At 40.5% G+C, this 22941-nt stretch overlaps 1 protein-coding gene across 1 annotated transcript; it reads right to left on the reverse strand.

Moving 5' to 3' along the window:
- Positions 1 to 882: 882 nt before the first annotated feature.
- Positions 883 to 21882, reverse strand: LOC126191538 (NADH dehydrogenase [ubiquinone] iron-sulfur protein 5). Its single transcript, XM_049932442.1, has 3 exons — positions 21744 to 21882; positions 21027 to 21253; positions 883 to 1098 (listed from the first exon to the last, which is right to left on the reverse strand). The coding sequence occupies exons 2-3, from the start codon at positions 21222 to 21224 to the stop codon at positions 991 to 993; spliced, it is 306 nt and encodes a 101-aa protein (XP_049788399.1). The 5' UTR covers positions 21225 to 21253; positions 21744 to 21882; the 3' UTR covers positions 883 to 990.
- Positions 21883 to 22941: the final 1059 nt, after the last annotated feature.

A 22941-nucleotide genomic window follows, 5' to 3' on the forward strand; every position in this document is an offset into this window, starting at 1 on the left:
GCCGCTGAACCAGCAAAACGAGCACCCCGTGTCGACCCTGCCACCTAGCGGTAGTTAAAAAGCTCTTTGTGAGGCACACTGAATCACATCCTGGACCTGAGTAGAAAAGGCAGCTCACAACAGCAGAGTCTGCCCACGAGTGCAGAGGCAGGCAGCAAGAAGTTTGCCCACACAGGCAATGCCGGGTGAGTGGCTGCATGTTCCTGGCCAGGAATTGAACACCTCCAGGTTGTAAGGCCTGCAGCAACTGAAGCAGGACCCCTGGCAAGACTGGTCATGTGGGGAATGCATCACATTCCTGTACTAACATGAAAGGTTACATCTGTGAGAAGTTTTTGTTCTGCTGGGTACAGAATAGTTCTTCTGTTAATCATGCTGCAGAATTCTGATATCTTCTGCAACACTTGTGTTTATTAATACTATTACTAAAATATTAGTATTTGTAAATACAAACACATCAGATGAAGTTTTACACAACATTGATTATGTGCAAAATAACTTTCTCAAATTTTAACAATGTGTGTTTTATAGGAAAATAGAACAGTCAACCCCTATAAGTGAAAGTGTTTAAGAGTTCTGAAAGGCTCAGCTGTACCTAGAAAGCCAACATCTGCATCCACTGCAAAATTGTACCAACAAATGTCTTTCCAAAATAAACCACGTATGAGCCACAGGGTGAAGGGTCTGTGCTGCATGTCACACACAAGGAGCTGAAGCCCAATGGAGTATTCATGTCTTACAACTTTTGCTGTGCTTTGAGCTTGATCGTAGCAGTTGACTGAATTTTGTATGACTTTTTGTAGTTTAGTATTCCTGGAAACAAAGATATCACCTGCAAAAATGGAAGAAAAATGGTACAGTAACTTACTTCACATGAGCATATTCTTATGGAAACACCTATTTTATTATTCACAACTACAAGATACAAATCCTGGTTTTATTTTCAGTGATTTTTTTTTAAAATTAACACTGTTTTCATACTTTTGCTCTTTAAAAACTATCATCTGTTGGTGGTTTTGCATAAAGTTCTTCTCGTGGACGTTCCCCAGCAAAGTACTGTCGGTGGCGCTCTAATCTCATTTCTCGAATACGGAGTTTCTACAAAATATTAGGAAAGTTTCTGTTAATGTGGAATATAAGCACGAGATAAATTATGAAACTGTTAAAATAAAAATAACAAATACAACTACACACATGAAGTTTAATATCTCCATTCATTTATAAAGCTTAATGAAAGGCAATAATGGTAAACTTCAATTCATTAACAGAGACCTACAGGGAGCAGTGTTCCATACTAGCCCTTCTGCCCAACACAAGAAGTCAAAACCCACCACCTACACAATTTCACACAAACTTGCATCACCATTTCTTTATTTAGTGGCAGTAAATATCAAGTTTTGCCTTTTCAACAGAATGTAGCATTGTCATTTGTTGAAAGTGTTGTTACATGTGGAAATTCCAATATAGAGTTATTGGTAAGTATGTCCAAGGTTTCAGAAGACAGCTGCAAGGAAGCTACAAGACATACAGAAAATAGACACATATTTCTGGACAGAGTGTCTCTACAAGTTCCAACTCACATTATAGCTGCTTAATGTGAATTCCATTTGTGATGTGGCAAATGTAAATATTTGCATGGAATTCATTGAAGTCACAACAGAAGGTTCAACACAGCCTGCCTTGGAAATCTATTCACTGGGTTGCCTATACACAAGCCCAACTAATTTGATGCAATAATACAGAGTGAATGATTTGTCTACATGATCTGACACATCAGCTCCCTATTGGTGCAGTCTACGACTACACTACAAGCGTAGCATGAATCCAAATTTTGAGAGATTCTCTGTCCACAGACGTGTAATTTTTCTCTGTTTTGTTTTCGTGTAGCCTTCTGATCTGTGAAAGTACTATGAATAATGCTGCGTATTAACTTTGTGCAGTACTTTCCATTTGCTCATGACATTTGGTGTGCTATTATATTACCTTGTTATGGGAATAATTTTACCCCAAATGTGAGGCAACAGGGTGTGTGGTATTAATTGATAAACCTCTGTAGACTTATTTAACAAGCTTGGATTCTTACACTAACATTGCAGTACTTCTATTCACGCTCAAGAATTTGCTTGACAACATAAATTTCATAAAAGGAATTGCAAATTCCATTCAGTTAGTACAAGTTTGAGGTACCATCTTTGTATTATGGGCATAATCTTCATTAACCATTCTAAAAGTGTGCAACATTAAGTTGCAGAAGACTTCCACCAAAGTTGGAGGATTTTAGTGACAAAAGATGGGTTTTCAAACCCAAGCTTAGTGCTTTTTCAGCAAAAATACTTCGGGTATGTTTAATCTTGCAATGAGAAAAAAATCTGTTTCTACAAACTAAATAGCTGATAATGTTGTTCACATATTGACATCTATCCTTATCAACAATACATAAACCATTCCCTTATTCTAATCATGTAATGGAGTAAGGGATGAGTGATTGCCTTTAAACCTCAGTACGCACCATAATGTCATGCATACCCTCGGTTCCAAAGATTCATATTTAAGGCCACTGAGCTTCTTTACTAAATTTACGTATGAGATCTATTGGTCTTTTACAACTCTGACAGTGTGTGTCTAAATTTTGATTTCTTCTCACATCTACTTGATGATGATGATGATGATGATGATGATGATGATGACGATGATGACGACGACGACGACGATAATAATAATATGGAAAAAGACAGATTGCTACTCACCGTAAAGACAACACAATGAGTTGCAGACAGGCATAATAAAGAGACTGTTACATATAAGCTTTTGGCCAAAGCCTCCTTTAGAAAAGAAAAAAACACATACACATTCACACAAGCAAGCACACCTCTTTTACACACACACACACACACACACACACACACACACACACACACACACACACACACAACCACTATCTCCAGCTGTTCTGGCCAGAATGCAACTGGACCACTTCGCACAGAAGCAATATGGAGTGAGGTGAGCAAAGGGGAGGGATAGCATCAGGATATGGGTGGTGGAAGAGGAGTCAGCACTGCCTGCAAGCATGCATGGACTAGAGGCGGAAGGACAGATCCACCAGGCGCAGTATCGGGATGCTGTGAGGAGGGTGTTATGTATCAGATCACTTTAGCTTAAAACAATGTGTTATACCATACCCCTTCAATCTGACAAATGATGTCAGTGACTATCAAAGAGGAACTTTCTTTTCTAGTTTATTAGACATTTGTGACCCACCTTCTGTACACAGAAATTGTTTTGTTTGTACATGTTCTGTATCCTGGGATGAACACAGCACACCTGCAAAATAGGGTGGTGGGTGGTGATATTACGGTGCATTGTGGCACTTGCTGCAGTGAGCTGTTACTTCAAGCCGCTTACATCCTGCCTAGGGGATGTTTCGAACCACAGGATCCCCAGTGAGTCAAAAACTTGGCTGTCGATGTCTCTAAGACAAAGCAGGCCATTGGTTGACAGCCAGAATATACAAGAGATGTTGCATAAGGCAAATGTTGTATACTTTGGAGTGTAACCAACTGAAAAATGCAATGTACTCAATTGTATTGGGAAGTGAGTACATGTAAGGCACAGAAGAAGAGTCCAAAATTGTCCCGTAATGGGCCACCGTACCTCTGCAAGTACTTCCAAGTGCCAGAGATTAATGTTTATAATCTACTGCAACAGTAAAATACACACAGACTGTTACAGATGCATGATACATCGTAAAGGAGGGGGAATGCAACGAGGAATGAGGAGCAGAGAAGGAGAACAGACCAATGGATTTGCTGGCAGAGAGCAGCACATAATGAGGCTTAGGAGTCGTGAATTGTGAGGACATGACAAAGACAGAGGTGGTGGAAACAGTTGGGTGGAGTGTGTGGGGCTACTGTAGGTTGAGGCTGGGATGATTGCAGGAGTGGAGAATATATTGTAAGGATAACTGTTGTATGTGCAGTTCAGGAAAGTTAGTGTTGGAGGAGAGGATCCAGGTGGTCCAGGTTGTGAAGACATATTGAAATCAAGCCTGTTATGTTAAGCTTCATGTTTTCTAACAGGGTGATCCACTTTGCTCTTGGCCACAAGGTGGCGGTGGCCATTCATCCTGGTAGATAGCTGGTTGGTAGTCATAGCAGTATAAAATGCTGTGCAAGGATTGCAGCAGAGCTGGTACATGACATGGCAGCTTTCATAGGTTGCCCAGCCTCTCATGGAAAGTGTTGGATGGGTAGAGTGGGCAGGTCTTTCACCTGGGTCTCCCACAGAGATATAATACATGTGCCAAGGGGTTAGGTTTGGGAATGGCATAGAGACAGACTAGGATGATGTGGAGGTTGGATTGGGGACAGAACACCACTTTAGGAGGGGTCGAAAGCTTCTCGGTTAGCCTGTGGTTCAGTTGTTCCAGGTTGGGGTGGTATAGGATGATGAAGAGGGCACACTCTGTACTTGGTTCTTGGGAGTGGTGGGAGGATTGGGGAAAAGGGGGGGGGGGAAGATATGGCCTGAGAAATCTGTTTCCAGACTGGATCTTTGTGAGACCTTCAGCATACTGGCAAGAGAGCTCCCATCACGGCAGATAAGCTGCCCCTGGGTGGCCAGCAGCATAAGAGGGATTTTTTTGGGGGAGGAAGGGATGGCAACTGTTGTAATGTAGGTACTGTTGGTGGGTTTAATGTGGACAGATGTGTGAATGGAGCCATCAGGGAAGAGGTGGTCAACATCTAAGAAGGTGGCATGGTGGGCTGAAGAGGTCCAAGTGAAGTGGATAGGAGAGAAGGTGTTAAGGTTATGAAGGAATGAGGATAGGATATCCTTGCTCAGTCCAGATCATGAAGATGAACTTTGGGTGGCCAAACCAGAGACTTGGGGTTTTGGCAGGCTAGGGAGGCTTTCCTCCAGATGAATCTTAATCAGGCTGGCATACGAGGATTCCATGAGGGTGCCCATTGCTATGCTGTGGATTTGTTTCTATATTTTCCCTTCAGAGAAGAAGTAGTGTGTGTTAGGATATATACATTTACATCTATACTCTGCAAAACACCATTAGGTGCATGGCAGAGTGTACATCCCATTGTACCTGTTATTAGGGTTTCTTTCCATTCAATTCAGGTGTGGAGCGTGGGAAGAATGATTGTTTGAATGCCTCTGTGCATGCAGTAATTATTCTAACCTTATTCTCACAATCCTTATGTAAGCAATATGTAGATAATTGAGGTACCTAGTCACCATTTAAAGGCGGTTCCTAAAACTTTGTTAACATACTTCCTCAGGATAGTTCACGTCTGCCTTCAAGAGTCTTCCAGTTCCATTCCTTCAGTGTGTCTGTGACACCCTCCCATGGATCAAACAAATCTGGTACCATTCGTGCTGCCTTTTCTCTGTATACGTTCAATATCTGCTGTTAGTCTTATTTGGTATCGGTCCCACACACTTGAGCAATATTCTAGAACCAGTTGCACAGGTGATTTGTTAGTAATCTCCTTTGTAGATTGAGTGCACTATCAATACATTGACGTGCTTTACCCATGACTGAGCCTATGTGATTCATGCCATTCCATATCCTTACAATGTGCCATAGGAGTGCACATGGTTGTGTTGCAGATTTGTTTCTATACCTTCCCTTCAAAGGAGAATACCCAGGTATTTGTATGAGTTGGCCGATAGTAACAGTGATTCATTGTTGTTACAATCACAGAGTGCTACATTTTTTCATTTTGTGAACACTTTGAAATCTTATTGAGATCTGACAGAATATTTATGCAGCTTCTTTCGCATAGTACTTCATTACAGATAACTACATCATCTGCAAAAAGCCTGATTTTACTATTTTGTCTCCAAGAACTTAATACACAATGTGAACAGCAAGGTCCCAACACAGTTCCCTGGGGCACGCCTGATGATACTTCTACATTTGATGCTGACTCTCCATCCAAGGTAACATGCTATGTCCTCATCCTTACCAAAAAGTCCTAAATCCAGTCACAAATGTCACTTGATACCCCATATGATCATACTTTTGACAATAAGTGTAGTTGGGGTACTGCTTTTCAGAAATCAAGAAATATTGCATCTACCTGACTGCCTTGATCCAAAACTTTCAATATGTCATGTGAGAAAAGTGTGAGCTGGGTTTCACAAGATCAGTGTGTTTGGAACCATCAAGATACCTCATTATGTTTGAGCTCAGAGTATTTGTAAGATTCTACAGCAAATCAATGGCAAGAATACTGGAAGTTAGTTTTGTCGATCACTTCTACTATCCTTCATGCAGACAGTTGTGACCTGTGCTTTTTTCCCAGAACTGGACACAGTTTTTTGTTTGAGGCATCATTGATACATTATAGTCAGAAGAGTGGCCAACTCAGCCGCAAATTCTGTATAGAATCTGACAGGGATTCCATCTGGCACAGGAGATTTGTGCAATTTTAACAATTTCAGCTGTTTCTCAACTTCACTGACACTAATACTAATTTCATTCGTGTTTCCGGAGGTACGAGGATTAAATTGGGGCAATTCTCCCTGGTTTTCCATTGTAAAGGAACATTTGAAAATGGAGTTAAGCATTTCAGCTTTTGATTTGCTAGCCTCAATTTCAGTTTCTGTCATTCACTAAGGGATGGACACTATCTTTGGTGCCACTAACAGTCTTTACGTATGACCAGAATTTCACTGGGTTTTGCGAAAGATCATTTGACAATATTCTGATATGGCACTCACTGAAGGCATTACGCATTGCTCTCTTGACAGTAAAAAAATTTCATTCAGCATCTCTCTATTGCCTCCCATGAATCATGGATCTCACTGTCAGTGGAGTGGCTTGCGTGCCTCAGTGATATAGATAGCCGTACTGTAGTTACAACCACAATGGAGAGGAATCTTTTGAGAGGACAAACATGTGGTTCCTGAAGAAGGTTAGCAGCCTTTTCACTAGATGCATGAGCAACAATCTGGATGATTGACTGATCTGACCTTGTACATCAACCAAAATGCCCTTGCTGTGCTGGTACTACGAATGGTTGAAATAAAGGGGAAACTACAGCCGTAATTTTTTCCAAGGACATGCAGCTCTATTGTATCATTAAGTGGTGATGGTGTCCTCGTGGGTAAAATATCCTGGAGGTAAAATAGTCCTCCATTCAGATCTCCGGGCGGGGACTACTCAGGAGAATGTCGCCATCAAGAGAAACAAGACTGGCATTCTACTGATCGGAGCAGGCAAGTAGGTTAGGAAATTTCAAAAGTGAACTGAATAGATTGAAGTTACATATAGTGGGGATTAGCAATGTTCGGTGGCAGGAAGAACGGGATTTCTGGTCAGGTGAAAACAGAGTTATTTTAAAAAAAAGTCAAAGAGGAGTAATGCATTAGTGGGTTTAAAAATGAACCACTGTAGCATAAGTTTACATGCCAAGTAGCTCTCCAGGTGATGAGATTGAAATTGAGGCAAAAGAAATTACCCAGACAGTGAAAGGAGACAAAAACGTAATTGTGATAGGTGACTGGAATTCAATAGCAGGAAAATGACAAGAAGGAAAATAGTAGGTGAATATGGACTGGGGAGAAAGGAATGAAAGAGGAAGCCACTTGGCAAAATTTTGTAAAGAGCGAACTTTAATCATCACTAACACTTGGTGTAAGAATCATAAAAGAAGGTTGTACACGTGGAAGAGATCAGGGGACACCAGAAGGTTTCAGATTTATTAAATAATGGTTGGGCAGAGATTTGGGAACCAGATTCCAAATTTTAAGACCTCCAAGGGGCAGATGTGGACCACAACAGTAGATTACAACTGAAGAAACTGGAAAAAGGTAGGAACTTAGGGAGATGGAACCGGGATAAGTTGAAAGGACCAGAGGTTGCTGAGAGCCTCAGAGGGAGCAACAAGCAATGGTTGACTAGAACATGAGAAAATAATAAAGCAGAAGAAAATGGGTAGCTGTAAGATATGAAATAGTGCAGGCAGCAGATGATCAAATAAGTAAAAAGATGAGGCTTATTAGGAATCCTTGGATAGCACAAGAGAGATTGGATTTAACTGATCAAAGAAAAAAAATTAAAAATACACCAAAAGATGAATGGCTAGAGGACAAATATAAGGATTTAGAAGCATATTTCACTTCGGGAAAGACAGATACAATCTACAGGAAAATTAAGGAGGCCTTTGGGGAAAAGAGAAGCAGCTGTAAGAAAATCAAGAGCTCAGAAGGTAAACCACTTCTAAGCAAAGAAGGGAAAGCTGAACAGTGGAAGGTGGAAGGAGTATATAAAAGATCTATACAAGACACACAAACTTGAAAGCAATATTATAGAAAGGGAAGTGGACGTTGATCAAGAAGAGTGGGAGGTATGATACTGCGAGAAGAATCTGACAGAGCTGTGAAAGATCTAAGTCGAACCAAGGCGCCAGGAGTAGACGACATTCCGTCAGAACTACTGATAGTCTTGGGAAAGCAAGCCATGACACAGTTCTTCCACCTGGTGTGCAGGATGTATGAGACAGCTGAAATACCCTAAGACTTCAAGAAGAATGTGGCAGTTCCAATTCCAAATAAAGCTGTTGCTGATAGGTGTGAAACTGGTCAAATTATCAGTTTCATAAGTTGTTGCTGAAAAATACTAACATGAATTCTTTGCAGAAGAATGGGAAAACTGGTAGGTACAGACCTTGGGGAAGATCAGTTTGCATTCAAGAGAAATGTAGGAACATGCTAGGTAATACTGACCCTATGACTTATCTCAAAAGACAGGTTAAGGAAAGGCAAACCTACGTTTATAGCATTTGCAGGCTTAGAGAAAGCTTTTGACAATGTTGACTGGAAAACTCTCTTTCAAATTCTGAAGATGGGAGGGATCAAATTCAGGGAGTGAAAGGCTATTTACAATTTGTACAAAAACCAGATAGCAGTTATAAGAGTCGAGGGGCACGAAAGGGAAGGAGTGGCTGAGAATGGAGTGAGACAGGGTTATAGCCTATCCCTGATGTTAATCCATCTGTGTACTGAGCAAGCAGTGAAGGAGAGAAATGAAAAATTTGGAGTAGGAATTAAAATCCACGGAGAAGGAATATAAACTTTGAGGTTTGCCAATGACATTGAAATTCTATCAGAGACAGCAGAGGACTTGGAAGAGCAGTTGAATATAATGGACAGTGTCTTGAAAGGAGCATGTAAGATGAACACAACAAAAGCAAGATGATGATAATGGAATACAGTCAAATTAAATCAGGTGATGCTGGGGGAATTAGATTAGGAAATGAGACACTTAAAGTAGTAGGTAAGTTTTGCTATTTGGGGAGCAAAATAACTGATGATGACTGAAACAGAGAGGATATAAAATGTAGACTGGCAATGGCAAGGAAGGAATTTCTGTAGAAGAGAAATCTGTTAACATCGAGTACCGATTTAAGTGTCAGGAAGTCTTTTCTGAAAGTATTTGTATGGAGTATAGACATGTACAGATGTCAAACAAGCTTTCGAAATGCGGTGCTACAGAAGAATTCTGAAGATTAGATACGTTGATCATGTAACTAAAGAGGACAGAAGAATTTGAAGATTAGATGGGTCGATCATGTAACTAATGAGGAAGTACTGAACAGAATTGGAGAGACAAGAGACTTCAAGGGATTGCCAATTAAGTATTTGAGGGAAGTTTGGGGGGTAAAAATTGCAGAGGAAGACCAAGAGATGAATACAGTAACCACAGACAGTAGCATGGAGAGCTGCACCAAATCAGTCTTCAGACTGAAGACCACAACTATCAACACTATCTATAGCCATACACTTTGTTTCACACGTATTATACAGTAATCTCTGTTTCTTTAGAAGTTCTTTGCAGTGACTAAGGAGGTTCCCTCCCCTTATGAACTGTTCTATACAATGCATGGTCCACTATTCTTTTAAACCTGAGCCATAGTTCCTCTACACGATCCTTCCCTGTGCTGAAAGTTACAAGTTCCTCACTGAGATATGACACTTACAAATTTTATCTAGTTTGCTGAACATTAATACCTTTTTGTTTGTTTTAGTTGTCCTTTGTACTTTGGTAATCATTGCTGCCACAACCATGTCATGGTCAGTGACACAAGTTTCGATATGGACATCCTCAAAGAGGTCAGGTCCATTTGCTGCTATTAGATGCAACATATTTCCATCATGAGTGGTGCTCCTAGCTATCTGTTTGAGGTAGTTTTCAGGGAAGGCATTTAGTAATGTCTGACAGGATGTCTGATGCACCACTATCAAAATTTAAAATTACGCAATTGATAGTTGGATGATTTTAAGTCTCCTCCAATGATTACACTAAGATTGGGGAGCTTACTTACCAGTGGAAGGAGTTTCTCCCAATAAGTTTTTGGTTACATCAGGAGACGAGTCTGGTGGGCGATAGAAGGATCCAATTACCATTTTATGCTATCCCTGATACTTAGTCATTCCCGAACAATCTCACACATGGCTGCAATTTCTATCTCAACGGATTTGAGTTTCTTGTATATTGCGACAAATACACCACACCCATTTCCCATTAGCCTATCCTTTTAATATGTTCTTAAATTTTCCCCAAAAATCTCATTACTATTAATTTCAGGTTTCAAACAGCTTTCTGTACCTAGAATTATGCGGGCTTCAATGCTTTTCAGGAGCGGCAGTTAACCGCTATGATTTTAATACTCTCACCAGTGGGAGAAATTTCTTTCTATATTTCACTGATACTTTTGGGGTTCCTGTGGCTATTACAATCTGAAGTGTATGGAGAGTCACCTAATCTAAAAAACCATTGTTGCACCACACACACAGTCATCTACCTGAGTAGCTCCCTATGATGTGCACTGCACACCTGACCTGTTTAGCAGGACACTATAGCTCTCAATCCTATGGTGCAAGTCCATTAAGTCACAGCTTGGCTTGTCACAGAACCTTCAAAGTATCTGGTTCAGTCCTTCCATTCAACTCAGAACCAAAGGGCCATGTTCAGTTTTGGGGACAGTGCTGCAAACTGTGAGCTTCACCGAAACAGTGGCAGAGTAGTTAGTAAGGTGGATGAGGAATGGGGTGGTGGGTTTGGAACCTGAAAGATGTTGGGACCGTACTTCTCCAGGTCCCTTCCTAAGAACACCAACCTTTCGGCAGAAGGAAGGACAATTATACACCGCCTGGAAACAGATCCTGACCTAATCATCCTATATGCAGACAAAGGCTCAACTAATGTCATTATAAATGAAGACAGTAACTGTTCTCGAAAGAACATATACTGTAGATGACCGTGCAGCTTTTCCCTGGAATAAATGATGACTAACTGAAACCCTCAGCTGCCGATAGGTGTTGTTGATATACCTCTATGTGGACAGCTGAAAATGTGTGCCCCGACCGGGACTCGAACCCGGGATCTCCTGCTCGAGAACAGTTACTGTCTTCATATATATAGTTCAAAGGCTACCCAGCCATTGACCTTCGTCTGTGCGAATGCGCACAGGTTGCCCTAACTCTTACGGGAATCGCCAAAACATGCGCGAGTAATGAGTGAATGGGCAAATGTCTGTAAGGTACATTACATAGGTAGAATTGTGGACAGTTGGGAATGTGAGTCTCATGGGAAGCGTGCGAGGGATAAGTCCCTGCAGTCACGCTATTCATCTGTGTCCTCAGTGGCTCAGATGGATAGAGCGTCTGCCATGTAAGCAGGAGATCCCGGGTTCGAGTCCCGGTCGGGCCACACATTTTCAGCTGTCCACATTGAGGTATATCAACAAAACCTGTCGGCAGCTGAGGGTTTCAGTTAGTCTTCATTTAATGTCATTATGACTCTCAGCAACTGCCTGGTGGGAGGCCTCTACCCTACCTATAAACTCGGCCAGTGTGATCCCCTCCTAGAATCCGTGTTTGAAGCCTAACCTTGCCCCTGAATCGATTTCCCTCCTCATCTCTATGACATTCCACGCACCCAACTTCTACATGATCTTGAAAATCCACAAACCCAACAATCCTGGATGTCCCTTTGTGGATGGTTATTGTGCTCCCACTGAAAGAATATCAGCCCTCATTGTCCAACACCTCCAACCTACTGCCCACAATTTATGCTACCACATCAAAGACACCAGCCCATTCTTTCACCAACTCTCTGTCATCCCTGCCCCTCTACCACATGGATCACTATTCATCACTGCTGCCACCACCTCCCTAAACACCCAATCCCCCATGCCCATGGTCTTGCCGCTATTGAACAATACCAATGTCCTTCCCACTCCAAATCCACTACCTCACTCCTCTTACATCTCACTAACTATACCCCAACACACAACTACTACTACTTTGAAGGGAAGGTATACAAATTAATCTGCAGCACAGCCATGTGCATCTGCAAGGCACTGTCCTATGCTAGCCTGTTTATGGGTCATCTAGAGCAGGGGCAGTCAATCTTTTTTTACCCACTGTATACTTTTGTATCTGTGACACTGGTAAAATTTTCTAAACGCCAACTGGTTCCACAGTAATGGTGTTTTATACAGTAGGGAAGTAAATTTACTTTATAAAATTTATAAGGTAGAATTACAGTGAGTAAAAGCATATACTAATAATTACTCACCACATACTTCATGTCAAAATATTATGATAACCTAGTGAGAATGTTTTTGAAACTCCTATTGCCTACCATGAAATCTGGAACACTCACTAGTGGGTAGTAGGGACCAGGCTGACTACCACTGGTCTAGAAGAAACCTATTTTCCCTCCGAAAACCCCAAACACCTGATATTGTTCAGTTTCATTGATGTTATCTTTATGATCTGGACTAAAGGCCAGGACACCCTACATTCATTCCTTCACAACCTCAACACCTTCTTACCCATCCATTTCACTTGGTCCTCCTCAGCACTGTGTGTGACCTTCATTAACATTGACCACCTCACCTCTGATGGCTCCACTCACAACTCTGTCCACATTAAACCCACCAATTATGAACAGTACCAGCATTTTGACAGCTGCCATCCCTTCCACACACAAAAATTCCTCCCATACTGCCTGGTCACCCATGATGGCCTATCTGCAGTGACGAAAGCCCCCCCTCATCCAGTATGCTGAAGGTCTCACCAAGTCCTCCACAGACATGCACTATCCTCCAAGACCTAGTCCAAAAATGGACTTCCCATGCCATACCCCACCCACCCCCAACCATACCACCACCTACAAAGGGGGTGTCCCTTCGTCAGCCAGTACCACACCAGATTGGAACAGCTGATACACACCCTTCAACAGAGCTTCAGTTATCTATCATCATGCCCTGAAATTAAGGGCATCCTACCCAAGAAGTTTCCTACCCCTTCTGAAGTAGTTTTCCATCACCTACCCCTCCTAAAATCATTTTCCATCGCCTATCCAATGTCCAGATCTATCCCTATACCACTCCCAATCCCAGTCCCTTGCTACAGGGATCGTATACCTGTGAAAGACTCAGATGCAAAATCTGCCCAATCCACCCACCCAGCACTTTTTATTGCAATTGTATCACAGGCTCATCCTACCCCATCAGAGGCCAGGCCACTTGAAAAAGCACTGATGTCATATACCAGCTCTGCTGTAATCATTGCTCAGCTTTTTATATTTGTACGACCACCAGCCATATGTCCACCAGGATGAATGGTCAAAAAATTAAGGTCATGAGCGAAATGGACCACTCTGTGGCACAACATGTAGCTGAATGTAACATGTTCGATTTTAATAAATGCTTCACAACTCGAGCCACCTGGATTCCCACTTCCACCACCAACTTTTCTGAACTGCACATATGGGAGTTATCCTTAAAACACATTCTCTATACCTGAAATCATCCCAGCCTCAACCTACAGAAACCTCTTGTCCCCACATAATACAACACCTCTGTCCTGTCCTGTCCTCACTATTCGCTTCCCCTCACCCTTATTGTGCGCCTGTCTCTGCAGACACACCCATTGGTCTTACCCCCGTTCTCTGCTTCTCTCCTTTCTGCTCCCGCTTCTGCCCCCCCCCCCCCCTCTCTCTCTCTCTCCCACCCTCACAGCCTTCTGACACTGTGCTTGGCAGCCCTGTCTAGCAACCTCCAGTCCATGCATGCTCTTCCAGGCAGCTCTGGTTCCTCTTCCCTCATCCTTACCCTGCTATCCCTCCCCCCTCCTACTCCAGATTGTTGCTCTGTTCAACATGTTTTAGTGAAGTTCTGACCAGAAATAGTGGTAGTGTGTGATGCGTATTTGCTTGTGTGAATGCATGTGTGTGTCTGCCTTTTCTGAAGGAGGAGGAGGAGGAGGAGGAGGAGGAGATTAGTGTTTAACGTCCCGTCGACAACGAGGTCATTAGAGACGGAGCACAAGCTCGGATTAGGGAAGGATGGGGAAGGAAACCGGCTGTGCCCTTTCGAAGGAGCCATCCCAGCATTTGAAGAAGTGATCTAGGGAAATCACGGAAAACCTAAATCAGGATGGCCGGACACGGGATTGAACCGTCGTCCTCCCAAATGCGAGTCCAGTGTGCTAACCACTGCGCCACTTCGCTCGGTTTTTCTGAAGAAGGCTTTGGCTGTAAGCTTATATGTAACAGTCTTTTCATGGTGACTGTCCATAACTGTCTCCTTACAGTGAGTTGCTGTCTATCCTTTTCATAATACTGTTGACATTGTAACTTGGACCTTCCTGTACTTGCTAATAAGGACTCCAAATGGTGCAACAGTAATTGTGTGCAGTTTCATTTACATTTGTACAAAAGTTTTCAAGACAGTAAGAGAACTCTGTCAGTTGCTTTCTATTTATTTTTTCAATAAATTAACTGGCATGACCTACATCTGCTTTTGGATGTTCTAATCACACAATAATTGCAGTTGATTGTCTTGCTTTTGTCAAAGACACTGTCATTTGTCAAATGACTCAAACAGCTATGATCAAAATTGATCTGCTAAAAGAAATTGTTGGATGAGCGTGAGTGAGGAAGGAGGGAGGGAGGGGGGGGGGGGCGGCTATCGGGGGAAAGTTCACTTTCTGACAGTTCTTTTGCTGTGCCTATCTGTGACTCAACATCTCTGCTATATGGTGAGCAGCAACTATCCTTTTCATAACATTCTAACATTCCATCCTGGATTTTCTGTTGTCTGAAATGGTAAATATAATTTTTTTTGGTTACTATTAAAAAAATGTAAATGTGACAATGTAACACTAATCATAGTTCCAAAAACTAGAACAGTGTTTACTTACTTTTGTCTATTGGTAGTAGTACACACTTCACATTTTTGAAGTTAAGTACTGGCCGGTAAGACAGCTATTGTTTGCAGTAATGAGGTTAAGACATTTTCCTAACTGAGTTACCAGCCAATACTTACATTCAAAAGGCAAAAGGTTTAGTACTACTGACAGAAGACAAAAGTAAAAGTGACACCAGGCAATACAGCTCCCGAGCCAACCTTGGAGACTTGCAAACTAGTAGTGACAGTCATACAAGAACAGAAAATGGAAGGAACTTTTGACAATATTGTGAAAAGGACAGATCAGTACTCCCCATATAGAGGAGATGATGAGTCGCAGACAAATCAGTCTGCGATTCGACAGCTCCACTATATGGTGATTATCAATCTATCCTTTTTATAATATTGTCTTTCTTCCATCCTGGAGTTTCCACTGAGTGATTTTGCCTAGACGAATTTTTGAGCAGCAATGGAAACATAACTACTTGAGGGGAGTTTTAAATGTTATCAGGGTGATTTCAACAAAACAGCTAAAGCTATTCTGACTTACTTCCTCTGACATACAGGTTATTCCTAATTTTTGGGATATGAATTATACCAACACCAGAGGAGCCTAGATTAACAAGGGACCCTTATGGACTGGCCTTCATCTATTTTCTTCATGCTTATCGGATCTGAAGGTCCAGTGCCCTGACATGAATTTCCTAAACACGTACAAAGCAATTCGCAAAACATATCGAAAAACTTGGCTTTGAAGATTAGAAGATTTTTGATCACTGTTATGTACAAAGTATTACTGACCTATTAACATTTTCCAAACAATGGAAAATGCAGGATGGAATGTAACAATATTATGGGAAGGAAAGTTGCCACTCACTATATAGCGGAGATGCGAAGTTGCAGATAGGCACAACAAAAAGATTTTCACCCTTAAAGCTTTCGGCCAATGGCCTTTGTCAACAATAGACACACATATGTGTGCGGCACGCGTGCACGCACACACGCACGCACACACACACACACACACACACACACACACACACACACACACACACACACACACACACACACACGACTGCAGTCTCAGGCAACTGAAACCACACTGCAAGCAGCAGCACCAGCGCATGATGGGAGTGGCGACTGGCTACAGGAAAGGAGGAGGCTGGGGTGGGGAGGGGACGGATAGCATGTTGGGGTTGGCAGACAGGGAAGTGCTGCAGGTTAGGCGGTGGGCAGGGGAGAGGTGGGGAGGGGGGTAGGGAGCAGCAGAAAAGGAAATAAATAAATAAATAAAAAAAGACTGGGTGTGGTGGTGGAATGACGACTGTGTAGTGCTGGAATGGGGGCAGGGAAGGGGCTGGATGGGTGACTGTGGAGGTTACATAACCCTCCTGGTCTCAGCCTTTGTTAGTCGCTGTCCCCAACCATCCAGTCCCTTCCCTGCACCCATTTCAGCACTACACAGCCATCACCACACCCAGTCTCTTTTTATTATTATTTTTATTTATTTCTCTCCTTTTCTGCTGCTTCCCCCTCCCCCCCCCCCATGCCAGTTCTAAATGTTTTATTTCTGATGAAGGCACTCTTAGAAGTGACTGAAATCTAGGTCAAAAGGACTTCATTTTTTGCAACCGAGGGCTGCAATTGTTTTTATTTTATGTTTTGTACTTAACAGCACCTAATCTAATTTTATAGGGCAGTTTTTTCAAGAATTGTGACTTACTGCTTTCAGAAATTGATGTAAGGGCACTGAAATTCAAGTCCAACAAGTATGAAGAAAATCAAAGGTGGCCAGTCAGTTAAGGGGCTCTGGAAAGGCTCAAAATCATGAAAAGTTCAATTTTTACTTTTTCGCGTTTTCTGAATCTGCAGACTATTACCTTTTGATAGATATATAATTTATTCAATTCCGAAGACAACTATTTTTAAATTTTTTTTGAAATGTGTTCTACATGGGCGTGACCCACTGTGGCGCTGTTAAACTGCTGTCAAATGGTGTTATTATTAACGTCCGTGTTCATCAGGTACATTTTAGTGATGCGAGATAAAATATGTGTTGTGGCTAACCTGTGATGGTTCAATATATATCGCTGGTGTGATTGTCGATTGTTTCATGTTTATTTACTCTGTTGTTATCTCGAAAATATTCGTAATTACTTCTGTTTCTTGAGTCTCTGTTTTGTTGAAGTATAATAATGAGTAAAAGTAAAGTTATTAGAAATCCTCTGAAGGCTTTTAAGAAAAGGAGAAATGTTGGAAAGCCAAAGGTATGTGTTATTACTGTAAACAATAAAGACGATAACCAAGTGAGTGAACCTAACCTCTCAAGTACACCTGCCCATAGCAGTCAAAGTGGGAAAGAAAATACTTCACAGAAGAAGCTTGGTTCAATGAGTGAAAACTATGAATGTTTTATGGGCGAATCGGATGTGAATGAAATATTTGATATGTCGGTTCTCAAAGGAATTTTTTCAAACTGTGTAAGATGTATTCATTGTAGTGAAGTTGGTCTGGAACTCTCCATAATAAAGCACGTAGGACTTGCTAGTGAAATACAACTGAAATGTGATAAAGTGTTCATACAAGACCACCTTTTGGAACAGTGTTGCAGTAACTGCAACTGAAGAAAATGGTAGCAAAATCTACGAACACAACATTAGATTTGTTTATTCCTTGTGTTCAGTTGGTAAGGGTGCTACTGCAGGTGCAATTTTCTGTGGCATCATGAATCTTCCAAATCCCCCAACCAAGTTTACGACCTATAATAAATTAATAGGGTCTAAAGTAGAAGATGTCTGTATAGAATCTATGAAGAACTCTGTGGAAGAGGCAGTAATGGAAAATAATGGTAACAGAGATTTGACTGCAGCGTTCGATGGTACCTGGCATAAACGGGGACACACATCTCTTCATGGTGTAGTATCTGCCACCAGTATGTATACAGGGAAAGTTTTAGATGTAGCAGTAATATCAAAGTATTGTAGATGTCCACAAAAATATAAAGGTACACATGAAAATAATTGCAAAGCTAACTATAGTGGCAGTAGTGGGGGAATGGAAATGGCTGGTGTTGCCAGTATATTCCAGCGTTCTGAGGCGTGTGATAAAGTGTGATATGTTAATTACCTTGGTGACGGTGATTCTAGAAGTTTCAAACATGTTCAAGGACTGAAGCCCTATGGTGAAGATGTTGTAGTGCAGAAATTTGAGTGTATTGGACACGTACAGAAGCGAATGGGAACAAGACTTCGGCGACTGAAAGCTTCGTACAAAAAACAAAAACTCAGTGATGGTAAAGGGTTGGATGGGAAGGGAAGGTTAACTGACAGTGTAATTGACAAAATACATAACAATTATGGAATGGCTATTAGGCAAAATACACAAAGTGTCGATGAAATGAAGAAGGCTGTTTGGGCTCTTTTTTTTCATACTTCTTCAACCGATGAAAATCCCCAACATAGCTTGTGTCCCAAAGAAGAAGACAGTTGGTGTAAATATAACAAAGGACTGCTAACTGGTGAAGTGTACACTCATAAGCATAGTCTGCCTCATGCAATAATGGAGGTGATAAAACCTATTTTCAGAGACTTAGCAGCACCTGAACTGTTGAAAAAGTGTATTCACGGAAAAACTCAAAACCCCAATGAAAGTGTAAATAGTGTTATATGGTCGAGAATCCCCAAGACTGTATTTGTTGGAATAGAAACACTTCACTTTGGTGTGTATGATGCTGTTGCGACTTTCAATGATGGCAACATTGTAAGGTGCAAGGTATTTAGAAATATGGGAATGAAGATAGGTTCTAACATGGTACGAGCGATGCTTGCTTTAGACAAGGAACGCCTTCGGGCTGCAGACAGGGCTGTAAAGAGTCTAGAAATACAAGCAAGAGTAAACAGGAGGAGGAACAAGAGGAAGCTGGAGGAGGAGTTTGCAGAGGATGAAGATAATCCATCCTATGGACCTGGAATGCACTAAAAAGTTAATCCAATCTTTGTCGCTCGATTCCCAAAACTTTTATTTTCTCATACTAATTACATGTTTCCTAAGGATCTTCCAAACATATTTGTTTCAAACTTTCAGTAAATGTTACACAGTACCTTCTGCATAATTTAACACAGCCTTTTTCCAAAAAACTGTATATTTTTTAATATATAAATAAAAAATTGCAAAAAAATGTTGTGAATTTTCATTACAATTGAAAAAAAATCATCTTTAATAACTGAACTAAAATTTTGTAAAATCCCTGTGTTAAGTTGTAGCCCATATTCCAATAAATAATCTGTAAAAAGTTCAACTTCCTACCTCAAATACTTTATGAGGAAAGATGTAATTTATAAGCATTATTTTAACATTGCAAGTATAGGGCGTTCCGGAGCCCCTTAAGGTCCTGTAGTCACTACTTTAAGATAACTCACCAAATGTCGGAAATTGATATTGCAGACGATACAAGGTCTTAAATGAGCAATGCATACGAGGCATTTCTTGAAAAACTGCTTTTCTCATAACAAATGACTGTCCACCATATTGTGGTTGGTGGGATTATCTTGAAGAACAGTACATGTCTTATGTGATGCATTCCCATTGGAGTTCATCACAGTTTACAGTACATAATGTGTTATCAAAGAGGAAGCACTATTAATTACAAGAACTCTCAGGCATGCACTTTCAGTACAGCAGAATTTGGTGCCTCGAAAACTTAACAGATGTACACAGAAATGTTTTGCAACAGACATTATCCCAATCAGAAGTAGTTTATGACATTGCATAGAAACTCACAATATACTGGTTCATTCATTTCTCTGGGGGCTGATCAGTATTCTTACAAATAATTGTTCATACTGCAGAATTTTTAGAGATTACATTGGACCACGTTGTAGAAGAGTCATCAATAAGCACCTGTCAACTAGTCGATGTAACACAATTCAAAGAACACAGTGTGGAAATTACTGGTGAAGCAGGAATTACACGCCTGCCATACACAATTCGTGCAAACAATGGTGTAAAACAAAGTGAACTCCGCTTTCATCTCTGTCAAGGAATTACTCGAGTTTCATTGTAATGCATGGATTTAGTCTCTGGTCTTCACTTTGAACAGTTTCAAAATAGGTCACTGTGTGTAAGTGAATTACAAGAATGTGTAATTGGTTGTGAAAAACTTTGTTTCAGTGTGACATACAGATGCCATCGAGTGAATTACTAAATATAGCTGGCGCAAGAGGGGTCGCATTATAGACAATGGAGGTTCAACCATATTATCTTTCAAAGAAAATCATTACTAGGAAATCTGTGCTACTTGACACATCAGGGGTAAATGATAAAATAAAGTAGGCCTCCCCTAACACACAAATCTTACATAAAATTATTACTTGCAAATTTATGATAATGGGAATCTGGGTTTGTTCTCGCATTTTTAAATTTTGGTTTAAATTCTCCTAACTCTTGGCACATGACGTGGTAGTCCTTTTGTAGTGTCAAAGATTTCAACCACTGTTTGTACGAATAAGGTAATTGACGAAAATCCAAAATACGTTAAGCATTCCAGCAAACGTTTTGCTTAAATTATAACAGCACTCTGGTACCTGACACAAAATATCAGTGACTACATTTAACACTGTGGATGGGGACTATTAGAAAGGAAGAATCAGTTACATGATAACAAAAAGTTTCCGAAAAAGTAATCAGAGGAAAAGTCAGTGGGGAAAACTACACAAGCATTTTTAAAAAAAGTTCTGAATCATTTTAATTTCAATAACTCTAGGGAAAGCACCACTAACACATCAAAGGAATATTATAAGTACAAACCTGTTTAGTTCGCAATGCACACTCTTTGAAATCTTCAATTAATGTCTTGCACTTCTCCTTTCCCCTCTCAACACCATAAGCCTCCAAACAATCCATCATTTTCATTTCAAAGTCGGCACATCGTGAATAGTGTTGATGGTTGACCATACAGCCCGTAAGGTCAGTAAATGGCAGTCGGAAGAAAGGACCGAGGGACATTTTCCCTTCTGATACTCTATTCAACAGACCTAAAACACAAAAATATATTCAGCGGCCTCTTACTTCCACGAAAGCCAAATCTGTATGGGAACCTCAATCAATGCGAAGGCTGTTGTATCCTTTTTCATGATCCTTTCGATCGAACCATGACCTGGTTACAGTATCAGTTTATGGTATCTGACATTGAATACATATGGCATTATTGTAAGTGAAGCATTATAACCGTTATGCACAGACTGGAATGAAAAAATTAAAAGCATTATGCTTAATACCTATCGTGTGAATTTGACGTATGTAATATTGTTTCACTTGCGTTGACTGTTTCGACGGTTCGTAGCGAATTTTAAACGTTATTAATTTAAAAAAATACGTTTGTGTAGTATTATACCGTAATTCATTACGTTCGTGTCTTGTGTTTTTTCGTTCGTAAGTATATGCAAATAGTAACACGATTCCCCTTGTTCAGTTTATTCATGCACAGTAGAATAATAATACAATATACACAAATTCAAATCATACCATAAAATTATTCCCACTTTCAACAAACTTTTTATTTAGTCGTTCGTCTGCACTTCTAAGCAGCTCATCAGACTACGGTTATTAAATAAATACTCTGATCAAAGTTCATAAACCCATTCCTACGGAATAATTTTTCACGCGTGTCGTGCAGCGCAGTTGGATGACTGGCTAAAGATTTCTTTAGTTTCTAGATTCTGACTATTTAAGAGAATTACGGTTTATATTCATGAATTGCAGTGCAATGTTAAGAGGACCTTTTGAATGGCTTGGTTGCCCCATTATCAGAGAACGGTAAGTACAAAAGGGCTCAATTGGTCAATTCACCAAAATGGAGTCAGAATTCTCACTCGAAGCTGGGAAACAGAAGAAAGGTACACTATTTCGACACTAAAAACTAACTAGAACATTCTAATTAGTAGCATTTATTGTAAGATCAAAATATTCTGTAAGTACGTAAAGATGCTAGAAAGAATCGTAGTATAAAAGACACAGAAGCTATCTGTTGCTTATACGAAGCACACAGTATTAAAAATACTACTACAATGAAAAATATTTTGTTTAGCTGATAGTACCATGGAGTTCAGAGACTCTTATGACATCTTAATATTCACGAGGTGAGCTTGGAATGAAAAGCACATTTTGGTAGGAAAATAAAAATTGAGAGTATCCTCAACAAAGAAACCGAACGTGAATGAACGAGATTCACAGTGCACAGGCTGAATACGCTTCCTCCACTACTAAACAAAACTACTCAATTCCACAATTTAAGTATAAAGTAAGTGTAGCATATTGTCTCATGGTGCTGAAACAAAAGAGGATCATTATTCTCCTAAAGTGAAAAATCAGAGCCTAATTTGTGTGCATTATTTCCTGTGATTCATTCAAAACAAACCATAAAATCTAATTATCACATAATCCATTCATAATATTTTTCTTTTTAAATCTCAGTTCATTATAGAATAGTCAGGGCTGTGGAACAAGCTACATTTATATATCAGCAAAAGCAACTACTGGAAGATTCTGTCAAAGTAATTAATTCACTTAGAAAAAAATCTACAAATGAACATGAAAAAATAGCAAACACGTTTTTCTGCAAAGGTTTCTGCAGCGATCAGATGGTACAATCAAAGAATGAGGCATTAGGGTGAACGATTTAAAAAAAATGCATGATCGAATATGTCAGATTTTTCTTTGTTGT

This window comes from Schistocerca cancellata, chromosome 6 (assembly GCF_023864275.1).
Source record: "Schistocerca cancellata isolate TAMUIC-IGC-003103 chromosome 6, iqSchCanc2.1, whole genome shotgun sequence".
Taxonomy (NCBI): Eukaryota; Metazoa; Arthropoda; class Insecta; order Orthoptera; family Acrididae; genus Schistocerca; species Schistocerca cancellata.